At 37.5% G+C, this 22,133-nt stretch overlaps 1 protein-coding gene across 3 annotated transcripts; it reads right to left on the reverse strand.

The window, feature by feature from the left end:
- Positions 1-2,864: 2,864 nt before the first annotated feature.
- Positions 2,865-15,002, reverse strand: LOC131359291 (uncharacterized). Of its 3 annotated transcripts, XM_058399056.1 has the most exons (6): positions 14,870-15,002; positions 14,259-14,372; positions 7,430-7,504; positions 6,730-6,840; positions 4,981-5,014; positions 2,865-4,707 (listed from the first exon to the last, which is right to left on the reverse strand). In XM_058399056.1, the coding sequence occupies exon 6, from the start codon at positions 4,688-4,690 to the stop codon at positions 3,221-3,223; it is 1,470 nt and encodes a 489-aa protein (XP_058255039.1). In that variant the 5' UTR covers positions 4,691-4,707; positions 4,981-5,014; positions 6,730-6,840; positions 7,430-7,504; positions 14,259-14,372; positions 14,870-15,002; the 3' UTR covers positions 2,865-3,220. The 3 variants fall into 3 exon arrangements, 2 of the variants coding, with proteins under 2 accessions (XP_058255039.1, XP_058255028.1); XM_058399045.1 differs by lacking the exons at positions 14,259-14,372; positions 14,870-15,002 and having other exon boundaries at positions 7,430-7,984; XR_009205774.1 differs by lacking the exons at positions 2,865-4,707; positions 4,981-5,014; positions 14,259-14,372; positions 14,870-15,002 and having other exon boundaries at positions 5,142-6,840; positions 7,430-13,570.
- Between the last annotated feature and the right edge of the window lie 7,131 nt (positions 15,003-22,133).

Genomic DNA, 22,133 nt, shown 5'->3' on the forward strand with positions numbered 1-22,133 from the left:
CAGCACATTCAAAGCACACAAGGAAATGCTGCATCCTCAGTGGTGTCACACCACTCTCACACTTCAGTCTCACACCACCAACCTGCCAGTCTGCATGTCTCCAGCCTCCCAATGTCGTACATGGCTTTGGATTTTGCCTCGATAACCTGCATCGTCAGCACCAGCCCTCAGCCACAAAGTTACGCCGTGTGCTGGATCACCATGAGTTTCAATCGGATTATGCTGAACCGATGCAGCTCGGAAGGGCTCGAGTCTCCACCGAAGAATGAGGACGCCGTATTCAGCTCCAGCAGTGCTTCTACCGTGAGAAACCCGGCCACAGGGTGTACCAGTGCCCCGAGAAGCCCACTACTTCCAAAATAGAGATCCAAACTCTGTCATGTAAAGTTTCACTTCCTGTCTGTTTATCCCTCACTGATTCCTGTTTCTATGCCACAGGGCTAATTGACTCTGGTTCCGCTGTGAATCTTATCGACCATAACCTGGTTCAGCAACTCCATATCCCCATCATTTCCTGCACACCACCATTGAAAGTCACCACCATCAATGACCAGCCTATAGGGGAGGGCCTGATCTGCCATCAGACTACGTCCATGGCTCTACAGATTGGATTATTCCACCACGAAACGTTCATGTTCTTCGTCATCAACTCTCCATCCAATCCTGTCGTTCTGGGACTTCCCTGGTTACAACTCCACGACCCACTAATCTCCTGGAGGGAGGGAGACATCATGAAGTGGTCAACAGATTACACTGAGAACTGTTTTCTATCTCGCCCTTCACATCCATGCCGATCCACCTCCATAGAAAGCCCAAACGCTACTGTCACGACCACACTCCCTATGGAATACTTCAAGAAGTGTTTAGCAAAGAGAGAGCCACCAAGCTACCACAGCACAAACCCTGGGATTGCTCCATAGAACTCCTCCCCAATGCCATGCCCCCCAAGAGCAAAGTTTACCCCCTTTTCATACCCGAGAAACAAGCCATGGAGGAGTACATCCAAGAAGCGCTCATTGCAGGTTACATCTGTCCTTCCACGTCTCCCACCGCCACAGGGTTCTTCTTCGTTGAAAAGAAGGATGGAGGCCTCAGACCCTGCATTGATTATCGGGGACTGAATGCCATTACAGTTCCCTACCCCTATCAGCTGCCACTAGTGCCTGCAGCCCTCGAACAACTTTGGGGAGCCAAGATCTTCACAAAGCTTGACCTGCGCAGCACCTACAATTTGATCCGGATCAAGGAGGGGGACAAATGGAAAACGGCTTTGACCACCCATGACCACTACGAATACCTAGTAATGCCATATGGTCTCACGAATGCCCCGACCGTGTTCCAGTCCCCCATCAATGAGGTATTCAGAGATATGCTGAACCACTACATCATCGCCTACATCAACGATATCCTGATCTACTCTCCCAACCTAGAGCAACACGTCACGCATGTTCAAGCCATCCTCTGTCGTCTAGCCAAACATCACCTGTATGTCAAGCTAGAGAAGTGTGAGTTTCACCGTCCGTCCGTGACTAGTCTTTTGATGTGTTTGATCCTTGCCTGTTTGCCTGGTTATTCGAGTTTCAGTTTTTGTTTCTGTTTTGTCGCCAAGTGTTTGCTTTTCCAGTTTTGACCCATTGCCTGCTTTCCTGTTTACGATTCTGCCTGCTGTCTTTAATAAATATCTGCATATGGATTCAGACACTCACGCTTGCAGCAAATCCTTACAAGGGTGATCTGGGGGTTTAGCTTATCGTTCATAACTTACACTCTAGGGTATAAAAAAGTATGCATTAAAATCTAAAATCTAAAATTAAAATCTATGCATCATATGCGTGACATTGTACTCAATGGTTGTGTAATTTATCTTCACTTTTTATTCACTGTATATTTTGTATTTGTATTTAGATTTGGATAAAGTAAACCAGTTGATTGATTGACTGTAGTTGTTACTTTTAATATTAGTACATGAAACACACTTCAAAGACTACCTCTGACTAGATATGAGTCTAAGTTTAGATAAAATATAAACCTCTAACAAGTATATTGTAAAAGCCAAGGCTTTCCTCTGAGTTAATTATATACCTATTTCTTAATGAGGCTAAAACATCTGTTGACTTACAATGTAAGTCTCATTGGAACACTGGCATAATTATTCTTCTAGTAATCACTAGAAGAGTTCAAAATGATCTTATAGAATCAGATATCTAGCAAACACGCATAATCCTACTACCTCTATTTCTGTTGTTGGTTGTAAATGAGCAGAAGAAATAAGTTAATATAGCCTATTTTATTACCTAAAATTTCTTGATTCTTTTTGTTTGTCCGTTTAGTTCAGATTTTTATGGTCAGGTGTTTCTTACTTTAATAAACAGCAGAGATTTAGAAGAGCAAGTGTTATCATCACCAAGTAGATGTGGCTTAAACATTTCCTTGCAGAAACTCATCTTTCTCTTGTAGTGATGTAGTGACGGGGAGACAGGAAATATGGGTGGTGTTAGTCAAGTGGTTATTTTTAGCACTATTCTGCACACTCTGGGGTTAAAGTGATACAATTTCCCTGAGTGGATCAATAAAGTATTCTGATTCTGACTGTTATTGTTTCAGGAGTGGAGAAGTTGTTTATTGTATACTCCTTAATTTACATCATGTAACAACAAAAAATTATAGTATGAATACATATAATTGCAGGTAGTATAAATATGTAAGGTAAATGTTTACTAATAGATTACACATCATTACACAACTGCAGGATGACACACACACACACTCTCTCTCTCTCTCTCTCTCTCTCTCTCACTATATATATATATATATATATATATATATATATATATATATATATATATATATATATATATACCGTATATATTCTAATAGATTAAAACCTTTAGAAACCTTAACTAACTATAAACTAAACATAAAGAGCCTTCACTGTAATTTAAATCCATTATAAAGTGTTGTTTAACATTACAAATACATTTTCTAAAACTATTTAAATATGTTATCTCAGCATATACACATTAGACAATAACCAAGACAAATCTTTGTTTTGAGGTAAAGACATCTCTTTGACGTCTTAAGAGACTTTCAGGATTTGAACACTAAACACAACACAGTGTACACTTTGCATACAGCATACAATCATAGCCTAAATGAGAGAAGAAACTTTGAGATTTGTAATGAGTATGAGTAAATATGTAATGAGTCAATGTTACTTATTTTATATTACCATACTTATTTTAAGTCCTGAAATTTCCTTAAAAGTGTTCACGAAAACATCCACAAAATCTGAGTTTGGGATTGAGTTTGTATGTATGCGCAGAACCTGTCTGTGATAGCAAACAGTGACCTTACAGAAGTTATTTAAAGCTAAGGTTTCTAGTTCATTCAGAGCCAGACTGAAGATAAATTTGGTGAGTGGACACCCAGGCTTCAACAGTCTGAGTTCAGAAGAGTCTTCTTCTTCAGGGAGCAGGTAATCCAGAATGCTGAGCTCTGGTGTGAGGGCAAAAGAGATCTGGTCTGGCTTCTTCACCTCAAGTTGTAGCATTTTAAGTTTACTCTCAAGGAAAGACCACTTGATTGTTTGTGGGCCTCTCTCAAATGTCACAGTGAAAAATGGATCAAGATTTGTCACTATCTTTCTCTTAAATAAAGGGGAAATGGACTCACTGAGACGCTTTGCTAAAATCTGTGATAATATTAAATCCTTAACATCAAAGGTGTGTCCTACATCTTTCTTCTTTATCACTGAATTGTATTCAGTCTTTAAGGTCTCGGACAGTTCACAGCGATGCTGTTTATAGTATTTCACGTCTTTCATATCAAGTGAGTACTCTTCAAAGTCAGTCAAAGACTTAATGGCACTCAGAATTTCTGCCCCACTAATGTTCCATGGTCTTCTGTCAGGTGTGTATGTAAAAGGCTTAGACAACTTTAAGGCAACCTTTGGGATGTTTGTTTCAGTTCTGCACTGAACTGTGAGTTCTAGCACAAGAGGATAATGATCAGAAATATCCTGTAGTTCAGCATCCTCGTTCGCTACATTAATATTAGCCACCCGTTCCATTTTGTGCTCTGGCAGGAAAAACATGTCTATCCTGGAGTGACTATCATTCTGATGTCGTGTAAAGCCATCTAAAGTAGGGTGTTTGTATGACCAGGTGTCTCTGAGATTGAGGGAAACAGTAAAATCTTCTAAAAAAGCTCTCAGTGGTGAGAGCTTGAAGGTTGAAGACCTCCGATCAAAGCTGGGATGTAAAACTGTGTTGAAATCTCCTCCAACCACTAGCAGACCCTCAGCTGTTTCCATCAAATACTCTTTCAGTCTACCCAAGACATTTTTGTCTGCCTTATGATTGTACACATTAACAAGAGTGAACAGTTCACCATACAGATTACAGAATAGCACAATGTAACCTCCACTGTAGTCCTCATCATGACATATGTACTCAAATTGTACGCTGTCTCTTATCAGTATTGCGACTCCTTTGCTTTTCGAGCTGTACACAGTGAAGTAGGATCTCCAGCCTTCAACATCTTTCAGGATGTCATCTTCTATCTCAACATGTGTCTCTTGTATGAAGGCAACATCAGCATGAAGGTTACTAAGGCTCATCAACAATTTTTGGAACTTTTTTTTAATACCATTTGTGTTCCAGGAGACAAAATGGAGACTTGATTGTGTCATTATTAATGATTGAACTTCTGAAAATAAAATACACACACAATTATTTAATACACAATCTTTATATATATATATATATATATATATATATATATATATATATATATATATATATATAGATATATACTTTCTGTCGTTGTATTTTGTATATGTAAAACCAAGAGACTTATCTAGCAATCTTGAATTGAAAACTTTTGTAAAAGTAAAATAACATACAGAATATAAGACACAATTATATATTATATTATTATCTGTGTACTATATGTTATGTTAAGCCAAAATAACTATATTACCTTGTTGAAAATGTACTTTTGGCTCAGAAGTCAGCTGGTGGTACAAATATAAGAAATTAATAAATACATATTTAAGCAATTATGATATAAGGCTTCAGTTAAGTCTACATTATTACATCTTTGTATTTTTCAATCAGGTGTATGGTGTTCACAGACACACACACACACACACACACACACACACAGAGATTAGTTAATCATTAATCATCTTGGGTTACATTTACTGTCACAGACTGCTGGACAGTTCCCTGGCAGAACACCAGAGAGCAGTCTGGCAGGGTTTCTTTATGTTCCCTTGTGCTTTTGTTTACGTTGTGTTTGCACATGTACTTGCCCCAACCGATCCTGCCTCCCTTTCCCCACCTCTTCACCTGTTCCTTATGTTTCAATAATTACCTTCCCTATATATACCTGCTGTCTTGTGCTTTAAGATAAAACGCTTTTGCTCACAAGGATTAATGGAACATTGTTTATTGTGTAAGGTCATTATCCCTGATTATTTAGTATATTTGGTGGAGTTTAAAAACAGCACCCAACAAAGCCCTTCGATGTGGAGGTGAACATCTCTGAAACAGGAGTTGGGTTCTGTCACAGCGTTTCAGGAAGATGCCAAAGCTCAATACTGTGGCCTTCTTTTCCTGGAGGCAGTCTACCCAGTGAGCACAATTACAACATTGGAAATTGAGAACTGCTAGCCATCAAGTTGGCTCTGAAGGAGTGGGAGACACTGGAGGAGGTTGAACAGCCACCTGTGAATGGCCCAGTACCCAAAGCCGCAACAACCCTGCTGGTCTCTGTTTTTTGACTGCTTACATTTCACTCTGTCCTATCACCCCAGCTCTAATGCTAAAGCAGGTTTTCTTTCCTGCTCCATTCTGCTGGGTCCTGAGCCCATTCCTCAACTGAACACACACACAGTGCATCCATTGACAACTGGACAGTCATTCGGCAGGAACATGCACTCCTGTCCTCCTCATGAGCTCTTTGTTCCCAGCTGCCTACGTATCAATGCATTTACACTCTGCTTAGGTACTGGTGGCACATTGACTCATCCAGTTGAAGGTCCCTCAAGCCATGTCTGTAACTAAGTTAATCCCACTGCCCACAACCCAATGGCCCTTGTACGACAGAGCCATAGATTTCCTAACCTTCTGAATCCCAAGGTATTACCATCATTCTTCTTATCATAGAGTAATTCTCCAAGTCACTTTCCAGACTCATCTCTGCCTTGACTATAGCCAAATTTCTCTACACCTGTTTTTTGCTTCCAAAAGCAGAGGACACAATAAGTGACTAGGGTCCACAGTGGAATTGACCTCACTTCCAGGTTTCAGGTATCCAGAAACTATTGGTCATATCCAGAAATTTAACCAGGAGGTCAGTAGATTTATTTGAAACTTTCTGATACAAATATGATTGGGCCCAAATGTTGCCATGGGCTGTAAGCCCAAAACTCACTATTGACACTTCACCTCATAGCTTACCCTTTTCCATTGCATGCTGGGGTACCACCTGCCCTATTAGAAATTTGAAAGGATTCTTATTTCCTGGACTACAAACTTTTGCAAATGTACAAATGTGACAAGTGGAATTGTCTAATTGATCCACAGTTTGTAATTAATCTAAAATTCAGTATGAAAACAAATCTGAACTGACCCTGAACTGGACTGAAGTATTCAGTGTGAACACACCCATAGTGTACAGTACACTGTGTAATGTATTGGCATCTCTTTGTACAATGAGCCTTACCTGAAAAACTAGGCAGACAACTTAAGAGCTAAATTTGGATCAAAGAATGCAGCAACACCAGCATTTGCTTCTGTTGTTGGTTGATGACTTGATCTTAATCAGGTAGGGCCACTGTTAAATAAAAACATGCAATGTAAGTAATTTATTTTAATTATTAAAATAATTACATAATTAAAATTTCAAACTATAACAAACAAATGAATATTTATGTTTATTAAGTACGTCTATGAAGATGAGTCACACTATTTATAGGAATGTAAAAGAACATCATTATTGTAACTATTTTGTAAGTATCTGGTAAGTATCTGGTTATAAGATAAATAAAGGTGATTATTATACTAAGTTATGATTATTTAGTGCCTACTTTAAAAAAACAACTTGATGTCTTTTTATTAGTGTAACAGAAATGATTTTGTAATAAATTATATAAGCAACAACTTGAGAGAAAAGCAAAATGTTAGAAATATTACCACGAGTTTTTTAGTATTTGGTATGTTGCCTTTTCGAAATAATTACAGTTTGCACTTGGACTGACTCAAACTCCAACATTCTTCTATTTTAGTAAATAGAAAGGATGTTATACAGATTCCCTTGTTGGGAATTTTCATTTTCGTAATTACACCTACTTTAAAAAAATATATGGAAAAAAGGAACAGTATTGGGCTTCAAATATTTGAAAAATCTATTAGACTGAACTTACCAAAACCTAAAGAAATGAGAGGAATCGACAGGAATCTAACACCAGTTTAAGAGGACAGACTCCCTCTAGCTCTGACTGTAGTAGAAAAAAGAAAAAAAGAAATAAAAAATCAGCAGTTTTAATTGAATGTCTAAGTAACTACAAAACACTAAAAATACAGCATTTTAACACAACTATTACAGTTTAATTTACATTGTAAAAGCTGTAGACACATTGTTTTATCCTGTAAACCAAGTAAAGCTTCCTTGTTTTATGGTGAAATATGACACAGGTGATCATAAAATTATAACTAATGCCTTAGAAATTGATGAAGTGAAGAAACAACCACAACTCATCAGTGTTTCTGTATGTGTGTGTTTTAATTGTTTGATTGATAAACATCCTAAATATGTTTAAAGTTATATAGATTTCCCTGCTAGGAACTTACCTTGTACACTCAGCTTATAGAAGAAATGAGATCATACAATTTACAGGAAATATAAATGCACGTCACAGTTGTAATAATAGCTATTATAACTGCCAGGTACATAAGTCACACCTAAACAATGGTGATACCATTATTCAAATGTAGAGACATAAAATAATGACACATACAATACAGATTTGTCAGATACAGACCATTTACAGACAATTAAAAGTAACTCCACATTACATCGTTCCACATCATGTTTCAGAAATATGTATATATTAGTATAAGTATAGAAATATAATTATGCTTAAACTGTAAGTAATCTATTTTCTTTTTTAACATAATTCCTTTTTTTCATTTCATTTGTCCATAATTTCATTTGCATGGGCACTTCTCTATTTCCGCAGTGTAATGTTTAACCCTTGAAGATTGAAACTTAAGCCTGCTTGGGAATATGTGGTTTTTTAACACAATACAATATTGAAATTGTGTGCCCAAAGGGGAAAACAGTGTTTCTATCTATCTATCTATCTATCTATCTATCTATCTATCTATCTATCTATCTATCTATCTATCTATCTATCTATCTATCTATTGTGGGAGATAATTTTGTAAATGAGAATATATGTATGAGGTGTGTGTTTGATTTAGTGTGAAATAATCGGGGGACAGCAGGAGTGAGTTCTCAGGTAAGGTTTATTCGTTAGGTCGTTTGAGCTTAAGAACAATATAAGGTTTAACACGGCATGTTGGCCTGTCACGGGCCTTGCACACAGGCTGCAAGGGCTTTGAAGAACAAATAGTTGTATCGATGATGTCAGTCTGGCAGGCTTTCTCTGCGGTACCAGGCTTTCCAAACTTGGACCAATCAATGGCAGAGACGCACCCTAGATTGTTATGGTCAATCTTCGCTCCACTGGTACCTTGAGCGGCAGTGATCTCATCATGAAGTAAACGCAGCGCGTGCTGGATGACAATGGTGGTACCAGGCGAAATATCTAGAGTACATACGTAGAAGACAGCGGATAAATCAGAAAATCCGTGAGGTGTAGAGGTTAATAAAAGAAAGGGTGATTGGCCCCTGAAGGACTGAGAACTTACCCATGCTGTCTCCTGAAGAAGAATGGGGTATTGGCGAGAGTGAGGCCGAAGACAATCCCACTGGTGGGGGCGGAAAACGCCCAATTTTTAATATAATGATTCAGGAAAGTTTAATTATAATGGTATTCGAAAAGTCGTAAATTCAAAGATAATGGTGTAAAAAAGAATCTAAAAGGTCTTAAAAGAAAGATGGGTGGGATTGTCTAGGCAAAGAACCAGTGACGTGTTACATTGGGAAGATAAGGGAAATGTATATAAAGGCTGTAGTTGGAGTTCCCCGGAGAGAGGTTGTTGGGATGCTCATGCGTGAGCATCTCAATTCTTGTATCAGTACTGATTACAAAATAAAATCTCTTATCTGCATTCATCTAGTCTGCTTGATTGGGTTATTTAGTTTTGAGGCCTTACTAACCATAAGTCTCACTTAGACTGAGCTGTCGGGTCAGTGTGGAGCTGGAGTCAGATTTTAGTAGTGAGTACAGTAGAAGTTTTATTCCACACTATCTATCTATCTATCTATCTATCTATCTATCTATCTATCTATCTATCTATCTATCTATCTATCTATCTATCTATCTATCTATGTCTGCAAATCTAGCAAGAACATGCAAGATTCAACATGTTAAATAAAGAAAGTAGAATAAATGCTACTAAAAATCTCATGTGTGCTATATGTACATATATGTTGTTGTTTTATGAACTGAACATATGATGTTAAGTGTAGAAGTCAAAAATGAAAATGTAGCTTTGCTTGATTATATTTAATTTCCTTTCTCTTGACGTCAAAGCAGCTGCTGCTCACAGCATATGAGACATAAACACAGTCTGATGCAAATGTCCAGAAGTGGTTTCCTTATCCTTGCTTGAATCTCTCAAACGAATACTCAATACATAATACAGGCTGTGTGCATTTACAAAGACATAAATATAGAAATGTCATCAGCTGGCTTTTCTATAGTCAAATCTAACCTATGTGAAAGAGAAACTCTGAATTGACTGTAGAATAAAACACTAAAACAAAACACTGCAGAGCTAACATTAATATGACAGATTAATAGACAAATAAAGGATTTGGGCATTGTTAAGTACTGGATACTTAAGCATCTGAGAGAAAAATGGTCTTCAGCAATGAACAGGCCCTCTCAGAACCACCTCACCTCATATGATGGTGCCATTGACCTGCTTCTTGGGTTCAAGCCTCCTGCCCTCTGTACACCTCGGTACGCTGACCGAGAGACCACAGAGCAATATATTAATGGCTCCCTAACCACTTGCCAGATTCTTTTTCCTCAATAAAAAGGATCATTCCCTTTGCCCTTGTATTGATTACTGGTTCCTGAACCTGAAAAACATCATGGTAACAAAAAAAAAAGTATCCCCAGTCTCTCCACAGCTCTGCTTTTGGCCCAATTCACTGGGCCGCCATTTTCTCAAGGACCTGTGAAATGCATATCATTTGATAACTCTCAGAAATAGAAAATGGTATTTAACACTTTGAGTACCTGGCCTTAATGACGGACTCTTCTCACTCTTAAGTCCTTCAGTGCCTGCTTGAAAATCACCATATATATCTAATCTGAAAAATATGAGTTCCATGCCTCCTCAGTTACCTTTTAGGTTTTAGTCATAGAGCACAAGCAAGTGAGAGCCAATCCTGTGAAAATCTGAGCCTTCATCGAGTGCCCCAAGCCCAATTCCCTGAAACAACCAAAAAATATTTTTACCACTCATTTTTCATTTGAACCCCTGATACATACAGCACATTCAAAGCACACAAGGAAATGCTGCATGCTCAGACGTGGTAAGTCTCACACTACCAACCTGCCTGTCTGCATGTCTCCAGCCTCCCAATGTTTTACATGGCTTTGGATTTTGTTTCTAACTTGCCATTTTATAAGCTAGACAATAGAACAGCTGTACACTTTGTGGCTCTCCCCAAACTTTCCATAGCCCATTATTAAACCACTGACCTTGTAGTAAACCATCTTTTGCTCTCTTCTCTATACTCTCACTGTTAACATCTCCTCAAGATTTCATCCCCAGACCAATGGGCAAGCAGAATGTATGAATCAGGAGTTGGAAATGGAGCTGCAGTGTGTCATGAATAACAACTGCTCTATCTGAAGCTGCAAGCTACCTCGCCTACAACTCCCAGTCTAGCACTGTCACTAGCTCTGTCACCAGACTATTTCATCCATATAGGTCCACTAATTTGGGTATTTTAGTATTTTTGTTAGTAGTATCAAATAGTTATTATCTGGAATAACGCTCAGCATATAGAAAACAAAATGGACAAGGCAACGTAAACAAAAACATGTTTTTTTTTGTCATGTATCACCGAGATTGTGATTGTGATGCAGCGTGACTTGGGAAGGGGAGTATGTGGCAATTATTTTAATAATCCCAACTTAATAAGTGCATCGCTTTTGAAAAGCTTTATATTTTAATGAATCTATTTTAATTGTGGCTCCAGTGAAGGACAGTGATCACCCACTGTCGTACTAATGAGCTCTTATATATGGTCATTCCTAAAATGGCCAACAGATTGATCTTTTCCTCCAAGATTTTATAAAATGGCAAATTACTACTATTTGATAACAATAAAGACCATTGGATATACAGCATAATTACTTAAAAATGGACAAAATTCCAGAAAATACAGTAAACATATGTACAACTTATAGTGACTACAATAATGAAGAAATGCATTAACAGGGGAAAAGGGGAAAATGTATGCACTAAGACATTTGCCTAAAACTTGAGAGAATATCAAATATTCTACATTAAAGATGTGTCTGTCTTGTGAAAGATGATATTCTTTAAAAGCTTCAGAGACATATTTTGTCTTTAACATGTTGTTGTACTTTATCAGCATAATTACTTAAACATGGACAAGATACCAGAAAATACAGTAAACATATTGAGATGTGGTTTAGTCAGACATTTAAAAATCATTTAATGAAAGTCAACATGACAATATAAAATTAAATAGTTTACTTTGCTTTTGTCTTGATTTGTTTTACTCCTACAACAGTAAGTCTCCACCTGTAATCAAATGTAATTTATTTACACACATTTGTGTGCTTTTTAATCATCTTAATCCTCTATGTGAAATATTTTATGAAATATAATTCCAGAATCTTCCTGGAATTTCTCTACTAGCGAAACAACTTGCTTCTTTTTGCTCTGGTGTGCATGTATCAGCAGAGCCTGCCTCTGAAAACAAACAGTGCTTCTGCATTCCATCTCGTCATTGAGAATGTGATCTAGTTTATTCAGAGCCAAATTAAGGATAGTGTTGGTGAGCGGACATTCAGGCAGCAAAAGTTTCCCAGAAGAGCCTTGGTCTACTGGAAGGAGACATTCTAGAATATGGAACTTTGCTGGGGGCTCAGAATGTCTCAGTTTCTCTTTCCATTCATTTTCAAGTCTGAGGCTTGTCTCTAAGAAAGATGACTTGATTTTTTGTGTGCCTTTGTCACAAGTCACAGTGAGAAATTTATCAAGAATTGTTTCTTGCTTTTGTATAGAACAGGGGAAAATGTATGCACTAAGACGTTTTGCTAAAACTTGAGAGATTATCAAATATTCCACGTTGAAGATGTGTCTGCCTCGTGAAAGATGATATTCTTTAAAAGCTTCAGAGACACATTTTGTTTTTAACATGTTGTTGTACTTTATCTTTAGAATTTCTGTCACTGAACATGGATGACTTTTGATGTGCTCCACTTGTCTTCGATTAGGTCTTTGCTCTTTTAAGTCAGACAAAGTCTTGATGGCACTCAGTATTTCTGCCCCACTGATCTTCCCTGATATCCTGTTGGGTTTTCTGATACCTGTATGTGTTGCTGTTTTTAAAAGTAAGGCCACTTTTGGAAATTTACTTTCTGTCTGTTCTTGCACTTCAAGAACCAGAACAACTGGATTATGATCAGAAATTTTGTTGTCTTCCACTCTGATACCACACACTAGTCTCATTGTGTCACTGCGCATGAAAAACATGTCTAGTCTAGAGTGACTGTCATTCTGATGGCGTGTAAAACCCTCATCAGCAAAGCGCAAGTATGACCAGGTGTCTCTTAGATTCAGAGAAACAGTAAAGTCTTCTAAAATAGATCTAAATGCTGAATGGTTCGAGTCTGAAGGACTCCGATCAAAGCTGGGATGTAAAACTGTGTTGAAATCTCCTCCAACCACTAGCACACCCTCAGCTGCTTCCATCAAATACTCTTTCAGTCTACCCAAGACAGTTCTATCTGCCTTATGTTTGTACACACTGACAAGTGTGTAGAGTTCACCATACAGGTGACAGAACAGCACAATGTAACCTCCACTACAATCCTCATCATGGCATATGTAATTAAAAGGTACATTGTTGTTTATCAGTATTGCGACTCCTTTGCTGGAGGAGTTGTTTACAGTGAAATAGATTTTCCAATCTCTAACATCTGTCAACATTTGGTAATTTTTTGTCCCAACACGTGTCTCTTGTATAAAGACAACATCAGCCTGAAGATCATTGAGACAGCTCAACACATTTGAAAACTTTTGGGATGGGCTTCTTATACCCTGAGTGTTCCACGTGACAATACAGAGACGTTTTCCTTGTGATGCCATGATTAATGATTGAACTTCTGTAAATAAAATACACAATTAAAATCACAGTAATTTTATAATATTACTCTCTATAGTATATTATTTATTTTAATTTTAATAGCACCTATTTTAATTATTTCACACCAGATCGTAAATTTATAAAGGACTGTTTTAGATCTCTTTTCATTATGTTCTCAATACAGTTTTCAACAAATATTCACTAAAAATTAAAAAATATATATAAGTAAATAAGGATATAAGTGAGGTATATATTAGTAAAGATACATGTAAACCTGACTAAACGATATTTATTTATACTGTTCTATACTATACTATACTATACTATACTATACTATACTATACTAAAGAAATAACTATGTAAGAAGTGAAGATACTTTACACAAGTTAATCACATCTGTCAGCTGACAGTTGGGAAACTGTTCTCTTATTGAAAACTGTATGAAAATTATATAGAGTGAAAATTATTAAAAGTTGATTTTCATTGTTTTTACTGTATAGAATTCCAGGAAAGGAAAATGAGATTGCTGCTACTTTATGCTTGATTGCATAAGCACTAGTTTAATATACAAAACATACATCTGTTGACAATTTGCATAGATTTATGGCTTTCCATACTGTAAAGAAAGAAACAATTTCAACAACTTCCTAATAATTTTATCACATCAGTGTGCAGTACAATGTGTAATGTCATGACAGTCTTACCTGAAAGACCAGTAAAGCAGCTTGAGAGACCACAATGGATCAAAGAATACAGAGAGACACCAGGGTTTACTTTTGATGCTCTTTGTTCACTTGATCTCAGTTATCTTGTCAGGACTGTTAAGTAAAAGTTTTCAATTTTTTAACAGTTGTAATATTCTCCTTAACTCCTGACTTACTGATGTTTTCTATTAAATCATTTGAGAAAAGTCCATCTACTGCAACCATCAAAAGCAAATGACACTTGTATTGGTTGTATTTACAAATTAATAGATGATGAATAATAAACATTAAAAATCAAATAATCTATTTACAAAACAACACAACATGGCATTCAGTTGATAATTCAAGCGAGGTCACAGTTTTAGGAATTTGCTTAAACATTATACATTTCTTATACATTTCAGTCATGCATTGTGATGTAGTATACTGCTGTTTTCATAATATGATTATTACATTATTGTGTATATATAATGTGTATATAGTGTAAATACAATATTCTTTAGTGAATGTTATAAATTTTAATTGAAATATTCTCTGTTTGTGTTTATTCATTTTAAAAATTAATAAATATAATACATTTTATTATATAGATTCCCTTTCTGGGAACTTACCTTGTACACATAACTGGTTGCAAAAATAAATTACCGTGTCAGATAATGAATCCGGTTGGTCAGACAATTTACATGGATATTTTACATAAAAATGGTGTGGTAACTATTGGATAATATCTCATCCAGGAGTACATCAAAAGCTCGTACATACAAAGCAAGAGAAATGAAATGAGAAACACTGGAAGAAAGCAGCCTAATGCACACATGAACATTTGAATACCATTTGCATGAGCACATCCCTAGTTCCACACTGTATTGTTGAACCTTTTAAGCTTGCTTGGAATTTTTTGTTTTTGATCAATAAAACCTATGGAAATTGTGTTACAGAGAAGAAACCAGGAGAATATATCAGGAGAGAATAAATCAGGCACTACTAAAGCGATCAACAAGCAGCCTGATCCGATTATCCGACAGCTGCAATGAGTCGTCACGCTGGGTTCATAATAGTGAGTGCGTCTGTACCCTGCACTAAACAAAAATGGGGGTGGTTCTAGTAGTTAAGTGTTCAAGTGGTAAAGGCTCTGGGTTGTTGAGCGGGGGTTCAAACCCCAGCACCACCAAGTTGCCACTGTTGGGCCCTTGAGCAAGGCTGTTAAGCCTCTCTTTTCTAAGGGCATGGTATCATGGTTCATGGCTGTGCTCTGACCCCAACCTCCAAGGCTGGGATATGTGAAGAAAGAATTTAACTGTGCTGTAATGTATATATCACAAGTAAAGGCTATTTCTATTCTAAATGTAGAAACACTACAAAACAATTGGTCTTAGTAAGCTGATTAGCATAAAATAGATCATAATGAACACACAGCCAGCACCAGAATCATGGATTTAACCAAACATATATACAGCATTACATGAAGCTTGTCCACCCAGATATACAGTAGTTGCATACATCACTGTAGAAGTACAATCCTTATGTACATTCCTTCTGTTAAACTGATACAGATATTAAACATTTCCCATACTGAACATAAATACATAAACATTCAACCATCATCTGAAATTTGTTGACAATTCCACTAATATTATAGTGAAGTGTGTCAAAATAATTATAATTTATAAGTGATAAGTGATAATCTGTAAAAAAAAAAAAAAATCTATTTTTATGGAACCTATTTTATTATTGCCAAGAAAATAAGTATGCTTTCCTTTTGTACCCTATTTTTGAACATTTCCATTGTCTGAAGCTATCTCAGATTATTTATATAATATATATATATAATATACTATTATATTTCTCATTTAAAATGTGAAATGTGTCTTAGACATGATATATGCACTTTAATAGTCTCATAATAAAGATACATTTACGTCTGCTACCGCAGAGAGGTTCATCAGTAGTCTCGCACAATTATCATCCATGATCAGATTACTGTCCATCCCCACCCAACTCGATCAGGCAACTGATTACTAACAGTCACCTGATCAAAATAATCCTAACAAAAATAATCCTACATTTTTTTATTTAATATTGTAGCAAAATTAAATAGGAATAAAACCACTGTAGAAAAACACACACCATCAATATGGAGCACTAATGACTTCAACAATGTATGGTAAATTGGTAACAAAAAAACAATGGTAAATTGAGAATATTAAGCAAAAAAAAATTGGATATTAATTTAATTTGGCCACCATTAAGTGAAGTTTGGTACATGGAACAGAATATTCTAATTAGCTGCATTTCCATTTTGCCGAACTTTTTGCTCTTCCCACTTCTCACTTTTTCGCATTCTGTACAGCCAATATGTAAACTACATGCAAGTTTTGTGCACAGGATGCACCCTAATGCTGCCTGAAAAGTGCAGAAAAAAAACAGCAAACCCTAAAGGTTTGAAAATGTTGAATACACAAAAATTCCTAATGAATAGGAATTCCTGCTGAACAGAAATTCCTAAATTCCCAATGCAGTTCCTAATCAATGAGGTTTTTTGATAAATTCCTTATTGTTTTGTTAATCTGCATATATTCAGAATGAGTAATAGGCCTATTTCTGTTTATTTCCATTACTTACCATTTATAGTTTAAAACATATACATATACTTAAAATTTTGTCTTGTGGCATGGACATTTGGGACACTTCCCTGCCAGACCACCAGATGGCAACGTTGCACAAAGAGTTTGTTTCTGCTGTGCTTTTATTTACTTTACTATGTATGTTGTGATTCATTTTCTGTCTCTGCCCCAGTCTTGTTATTGGTTGTTGCCCTAATGTGTAAGGATAATGTGCCCACAAAATAAACATTTTTGCTTTATCAGTCCCTCCATTGTCACAATTGTTTGTTGTTTGTTCATGTTTCTACCCAGCCACCTGAGCATGTGATCATCACTCGTGCCAGGTGATAGCACAAATAACAATGGCAATGTCAAATCCATTCAGCACACGTAAGACGGCCCACGTTTGGCCTCTCCCTGTATTTAAGATAAACACAGTATTTACACAAAACACAGCATACACAAACATTTTCTGCATATCACCAAATTCAAAGCGAGAATTCATGACCAATATGAAAGATAGCGCAGTCCCATGCTTGTCACTTAATTGTTGAATGTCATCTTAATCTGTCGGCTCACTCGTGTAGCTCCTGATTGATGAGACCAGCACAGAGGCCAAGTTTATACAGGTCCAGAGGTGATATCAGTGGTAGGAGTTGCACAACAGCAGGACAAATGTCAAGTTTGCATCACTTGTCTGTAATGTAGTAGCAGTTAGGTAAGAGGGGCTCAATTAAAGATCATATAAGATCTCAAAAACTGAATGAGAACAAATATTAACGATATGTTGGGGGTGCTGAGTCAGGACATAGCCTTGTTCTAAGCATTTATGTTTTCCCATTTAAGTTTATGTTTCACAGTTAGTTTGTTTCTTTTAATTCAATTCAATTCAATTCAATTCAATTTGTATAGCGCCTTTTACAATGAACATTGTCTCAAAGCAGCTTTACAAAAGAAGAAAACAGAGAAAGGGGAGGGGAAAATGAAAAATAATAATAAAAAAAATAAATAACTAATTAACTAGAAATAAGAATAAATTATTAAATTCTATAATTAGACTATTTTATCCCTATTTTATCCCTAATGAGCAACCCTGTGGCAACGGTGGCAAGGAAAAACTCCCTGGGATGGAAAGAAAGAAACCTTGAGAGGAACCATGCTCAGAAGGGAACCCATCCTCATCTGGGTGACACTAAACAGAAAATAATGTAACTGTAGCTGATTAATGTCCTTTCTACAAAAGCAATCAATGACCCATGAGGAACTATTAGGTCATTGCAGTGTCTAAGGTCATTATAAACAATAGTTCTTTGCTGTCACAGGCTGACAGATGAAATGGCATATCTGTGATGGTGTGAAAATCCCCAAGTGGCTCTGTCCATGGCTGTCTCCTGGTCCACACAGATCCATCCACAGCATCAGTGGGCACCATCCAGCGGTGAAACTCCGACCAGGGGTAGGGCAGAGGTCCCACTGGAAACTGGCAAACACTGGGAGCTCAGGAGTGGGGTGTATAGCTCGACAGAGAAGGTAGAGAGAGAAAGATATTAAGTTTCTGATCATGTGATGCTTAAAGACAATGTAGAATTATGTGTAAAGTGCAGGCAGGGACTCCGGCAAGACTAGCTATGACAGCATAACTGAAAGGGAGAGCCAGAAGGTCACAGACATGAAGGCTTCCCGGGACATAAAGCATCCAACCACTTCACAGTCAGCAAACCTGAGCGACTTGCGAGGGTGGTAAGATGACAGCATCCAACACATCCCAGTACACCAAACACTCTATGACCATGAACCTTCCAGATCTGCTCCTTTACCTAAGAAAACTATACATTAAAAGCTTGACTAAACAAATGTGTCTTCAGCCTAGACTTAAACATTGAGACTGTGTCTGAATCCCGAACACTAATTGGAAGGCTGTTCCATAACTTTGGGGCTTTGAAAGAGAAAGCTCTGCCCCCTGCTGTAGCCTTTGCTACTTGAGGTACTACCAAGTAGCCAGCACCCTTTGATCGGAGTAGGCGTGGCGGATCATAAAAGACTAAAAGAACGCTCAGGTACTGTGGCGCAAGACCATTTAGTGCTTTATAGGTTAGTAACAGTATTTTATAATCAGTGTGAAATTTGACTGGGAGCCAATGTAGTGTGGCTAAAATAGGAGTGATGTGCTCATATCTTCTGGTTCTGGTTAGGACTCTAGCTGCTGCATTCTGGACTAACTGGAGCTTGTGTATGCACCTACTGGAGCATCCAGACAGTAAGACATTACAATAATCCAACCTAGAGGTAACAAAAGCATGATTTTTCTGCATCATGAAGCGACAACATATTTCTTATCTTAGCAATATTCCTAAGATGGAAGAAGGCTACCCTAGTGATATTATCTACATGAGCTTCGAATGAAAGACCAGAATCAATAATCACACCAAGATCTTTTACTGCTGGACAAGATGAAACCAAAAGACCATCCACCATTACTCTGTAATCAGAAAGCTCACTTCTAACTGCCTGTGGTCCTAGTACAAGCACCTCTGTCTTGTCCGAATTAAGCAGGAGGAAGTTAGTGGCCATCCAATGTCTAATGTCCTTTACACATTCTTCTATCTTAATAAGCTGGTGTCTCTCATCTGATTTAGCTGAAACATATAGCTGTGTGTCATCTGCATAACAGTGGAAGCTAATACCATGTTTACGAATAATTGCACCAAGGGGTAACATATATAGGAACACCGAACATAACCTTGGTATGCATGGAGAAGTCACCATCTAGATTTACAAACTGATAACGGTCAGTCAAATAAGACCTGAGCCAAGAGAGGGCTGTTCCTTTAACACCAAAAACATGTTCTAGTGTATCAAAGTAGAACAGTGTGGTCAGTGGTGTCAAAAGCTGCACTAAGATCGAGTAACACCAGTAGGGAGACACAACCCTGATCAGAAGCCAGTAACAGGTCATTTACCACTTTAACCATTGCTGTCTCTGTGCTATGATGAGGCCTAAATCCTGACTGATACATTTCATAAATGTTATTTCTATGCAGGTATGAACATAACTGCTGTGCTACAGCCTTTTCTAGGATCTTGGAGATAAAGGGCAGATTTGATATCGGTCTATAGTTAGACAGCTGACAGGGGTCGAGGTCCGGTTTTTTAATCAAGGGTTTGATAACTGCTAGCTTAAAAGATTTAGGCACATAGCCAGTGCTTAGAGAAGAATTAATTACTTTTAGAAGGGGTTCAGTAGCTACTGGTAATATCTGTTTAAGGAAAGATTTGGGTAAAGGATCTAGGATGCAGGTAGAAGATTTTGAAGAAGAAATTAGTGAAATTAGATCAGGCTTTTGAAGTGGAGTGAAGCACTCTAAGCTGTGATCAGAAATAGCTGTATTATCTAAAGGATTATCTATCAAATAATATGGTTTTAAATTAATAGTCTGGATTTTTTGCCTGATATTGTCAATTTTTTCATTGAAAAAATTCATGAAGTCATTGCTGCTAAATGTAGATGGTGTGCACTTTTCTACAGTGGTTTTACTCCTAGTTAGTTTTGCTACAGTGCTAAATAAAAATTTTGGATTGTTTTTGTTATCTTCGATTAGGGCAGAGAGATACGCTGATGTAGCAGCACTAAGAGAATTTTTGTATCTCAGAAGGCTTTCCTTCCACGCAATCTGAAATACTGCTAATTTAGTTTGACGCCATTTACGCTCTAGTTTCCTAGCTGATTGTTTTAAAGCTCGTGTGTGGTCGTTGTACCAGGGTGCTAGTTTCTTGTCTTTAATTTTTTTCCTTTTAAGTGGAGCTACAGTGTCTAGGGTGTTCCGAAATAATGACTCCAAGTAATCTGTCGCCTGGTCAAGTTCTGTAGGGTCAGACGGTGAACCAATCATGTGTGATAACTCTGGGAGACTATCGGTAAATCTCTCTGCAGTAGCAGACGTAAATATACGCTTCATACGGTATGCGGCAAGTTGCGCATCTCGTGACTAAGACGCATTCTAAATGAAACTAGATAATGATCTGAGATAGCTTCCGACTGTGGAAGAGTAACTATGTTTTCTATATTTAATCCGAATGTAAAAATGAGATCCAGAGGGTGACCTCCATTATGAGTGGGTCCTATTACATTTTGATTAACACCTAATGAATCTAAGATGGACACAACTGCTGTTCTCAGAGGGTCTTCTGGCTTATCAAAATGAATGTTGAAGTCTCCTACTATTAGTGCTTTGTCTAAAGAAGCAACAAGGTTTGAAGTAAAATCTCCAAATTCACTAAGGAATTCAGAGTATGGCCCTGGGGGTCTGTAAATAACAATTAGTGGAATTGATTCTGTAAACTTATTATTAGTACTTGCATACGTTAGGTTAGTATAAAGAACTTTGAATGTGTTGAACTGATGTCTGGGTTTTTGTGTGGCGCTTAGCTTATTATCATGAATAACTGCGACACCTCCTCCCCTGCCTGTTAGACGCGGTTGATGTATATAGCTATAGCCAGGCGGACAAGCTTCATTTAATGCTACGTACTCGTTTTGTTTAATCCATGTTTCTGTTAAACAAAGAACGCTGAACTCCTGATCAGTAATCAGTTCATTAATTATAAGTGTTTTAGTTGACAGAGATCTTATATTTAACAGTCCTAGCTTCAGATCAAAGGTGCTGGCTGTGCATTCACTATCATCTAGTTTTATGTTAATCAGGTTACTAAAACACATTTTCTGATTGTTAAAACATTTTCGTTTGGTTCGGGGAATAGACACAGTCGCAATGTTATGAACCCCGAGTGACGACTCATTGCAGCCAGCAGACGGTCAGATTAACCTGCTTGTCTGCTCCCTGGCCCTGGCCCTGGATTGTCACCGATTAACTAGATCTGCTCTAAGACTATGTGCTATGCTGCAAGAAATGAGAGCAGCACCCTCCCGAGTGGGATGGACACCGTCCCGTCCTAACAGGCCAGCCTTGCCCTCAAAAGAGCTCCAATTGTCTAATAAGCCCACATTGTTTTCGGAGCACCACCTGGACATCCAGCAGTTCAGCGACCATAACCTGCTGTAAGCTACATCGCCACGCCGCATTGGGATGGGGCCAGAGCATACTACAGCATCGGACATCGCCTTCGCTAATTTACACACCTCTACAACATTACTCTTAGTAACCTCAGACTGACGAAGGTGTATATCATTAGCTCCTACATGGAAAACTATCTTGGAGAACCTGTGCTTGCCTAGGACCCTAAGATTACCTGCAATGTCTGGCGCCCTGGCTCC

This window comes from Hemibagrus wyckioides, linkage group LG01 (genome assembly GCF_019097595.1).
Source record: "Hemibagrus wyckioides isolate EC202008001 linkage group LG01, SWU_Hwy_1.0, whole genome shotgun sequence".
Taxonomy (NCBI): Eukaryota; Metazoa; Chordata; class Actinopteri; order Siluriformes; family Bagridae; genus Hemibagrus; species Hemibagrus wyckioides.

Bases quoted from the DNA above. Each gene is read 5' to 3' on its own strand.
- LOC131359291 (XM_058399056.1), bottom strand. From the start codon at position 4,690: ATGACACAATCAAGTCTCCATTTTGTCTCCTGGAACACAAATGGTATT.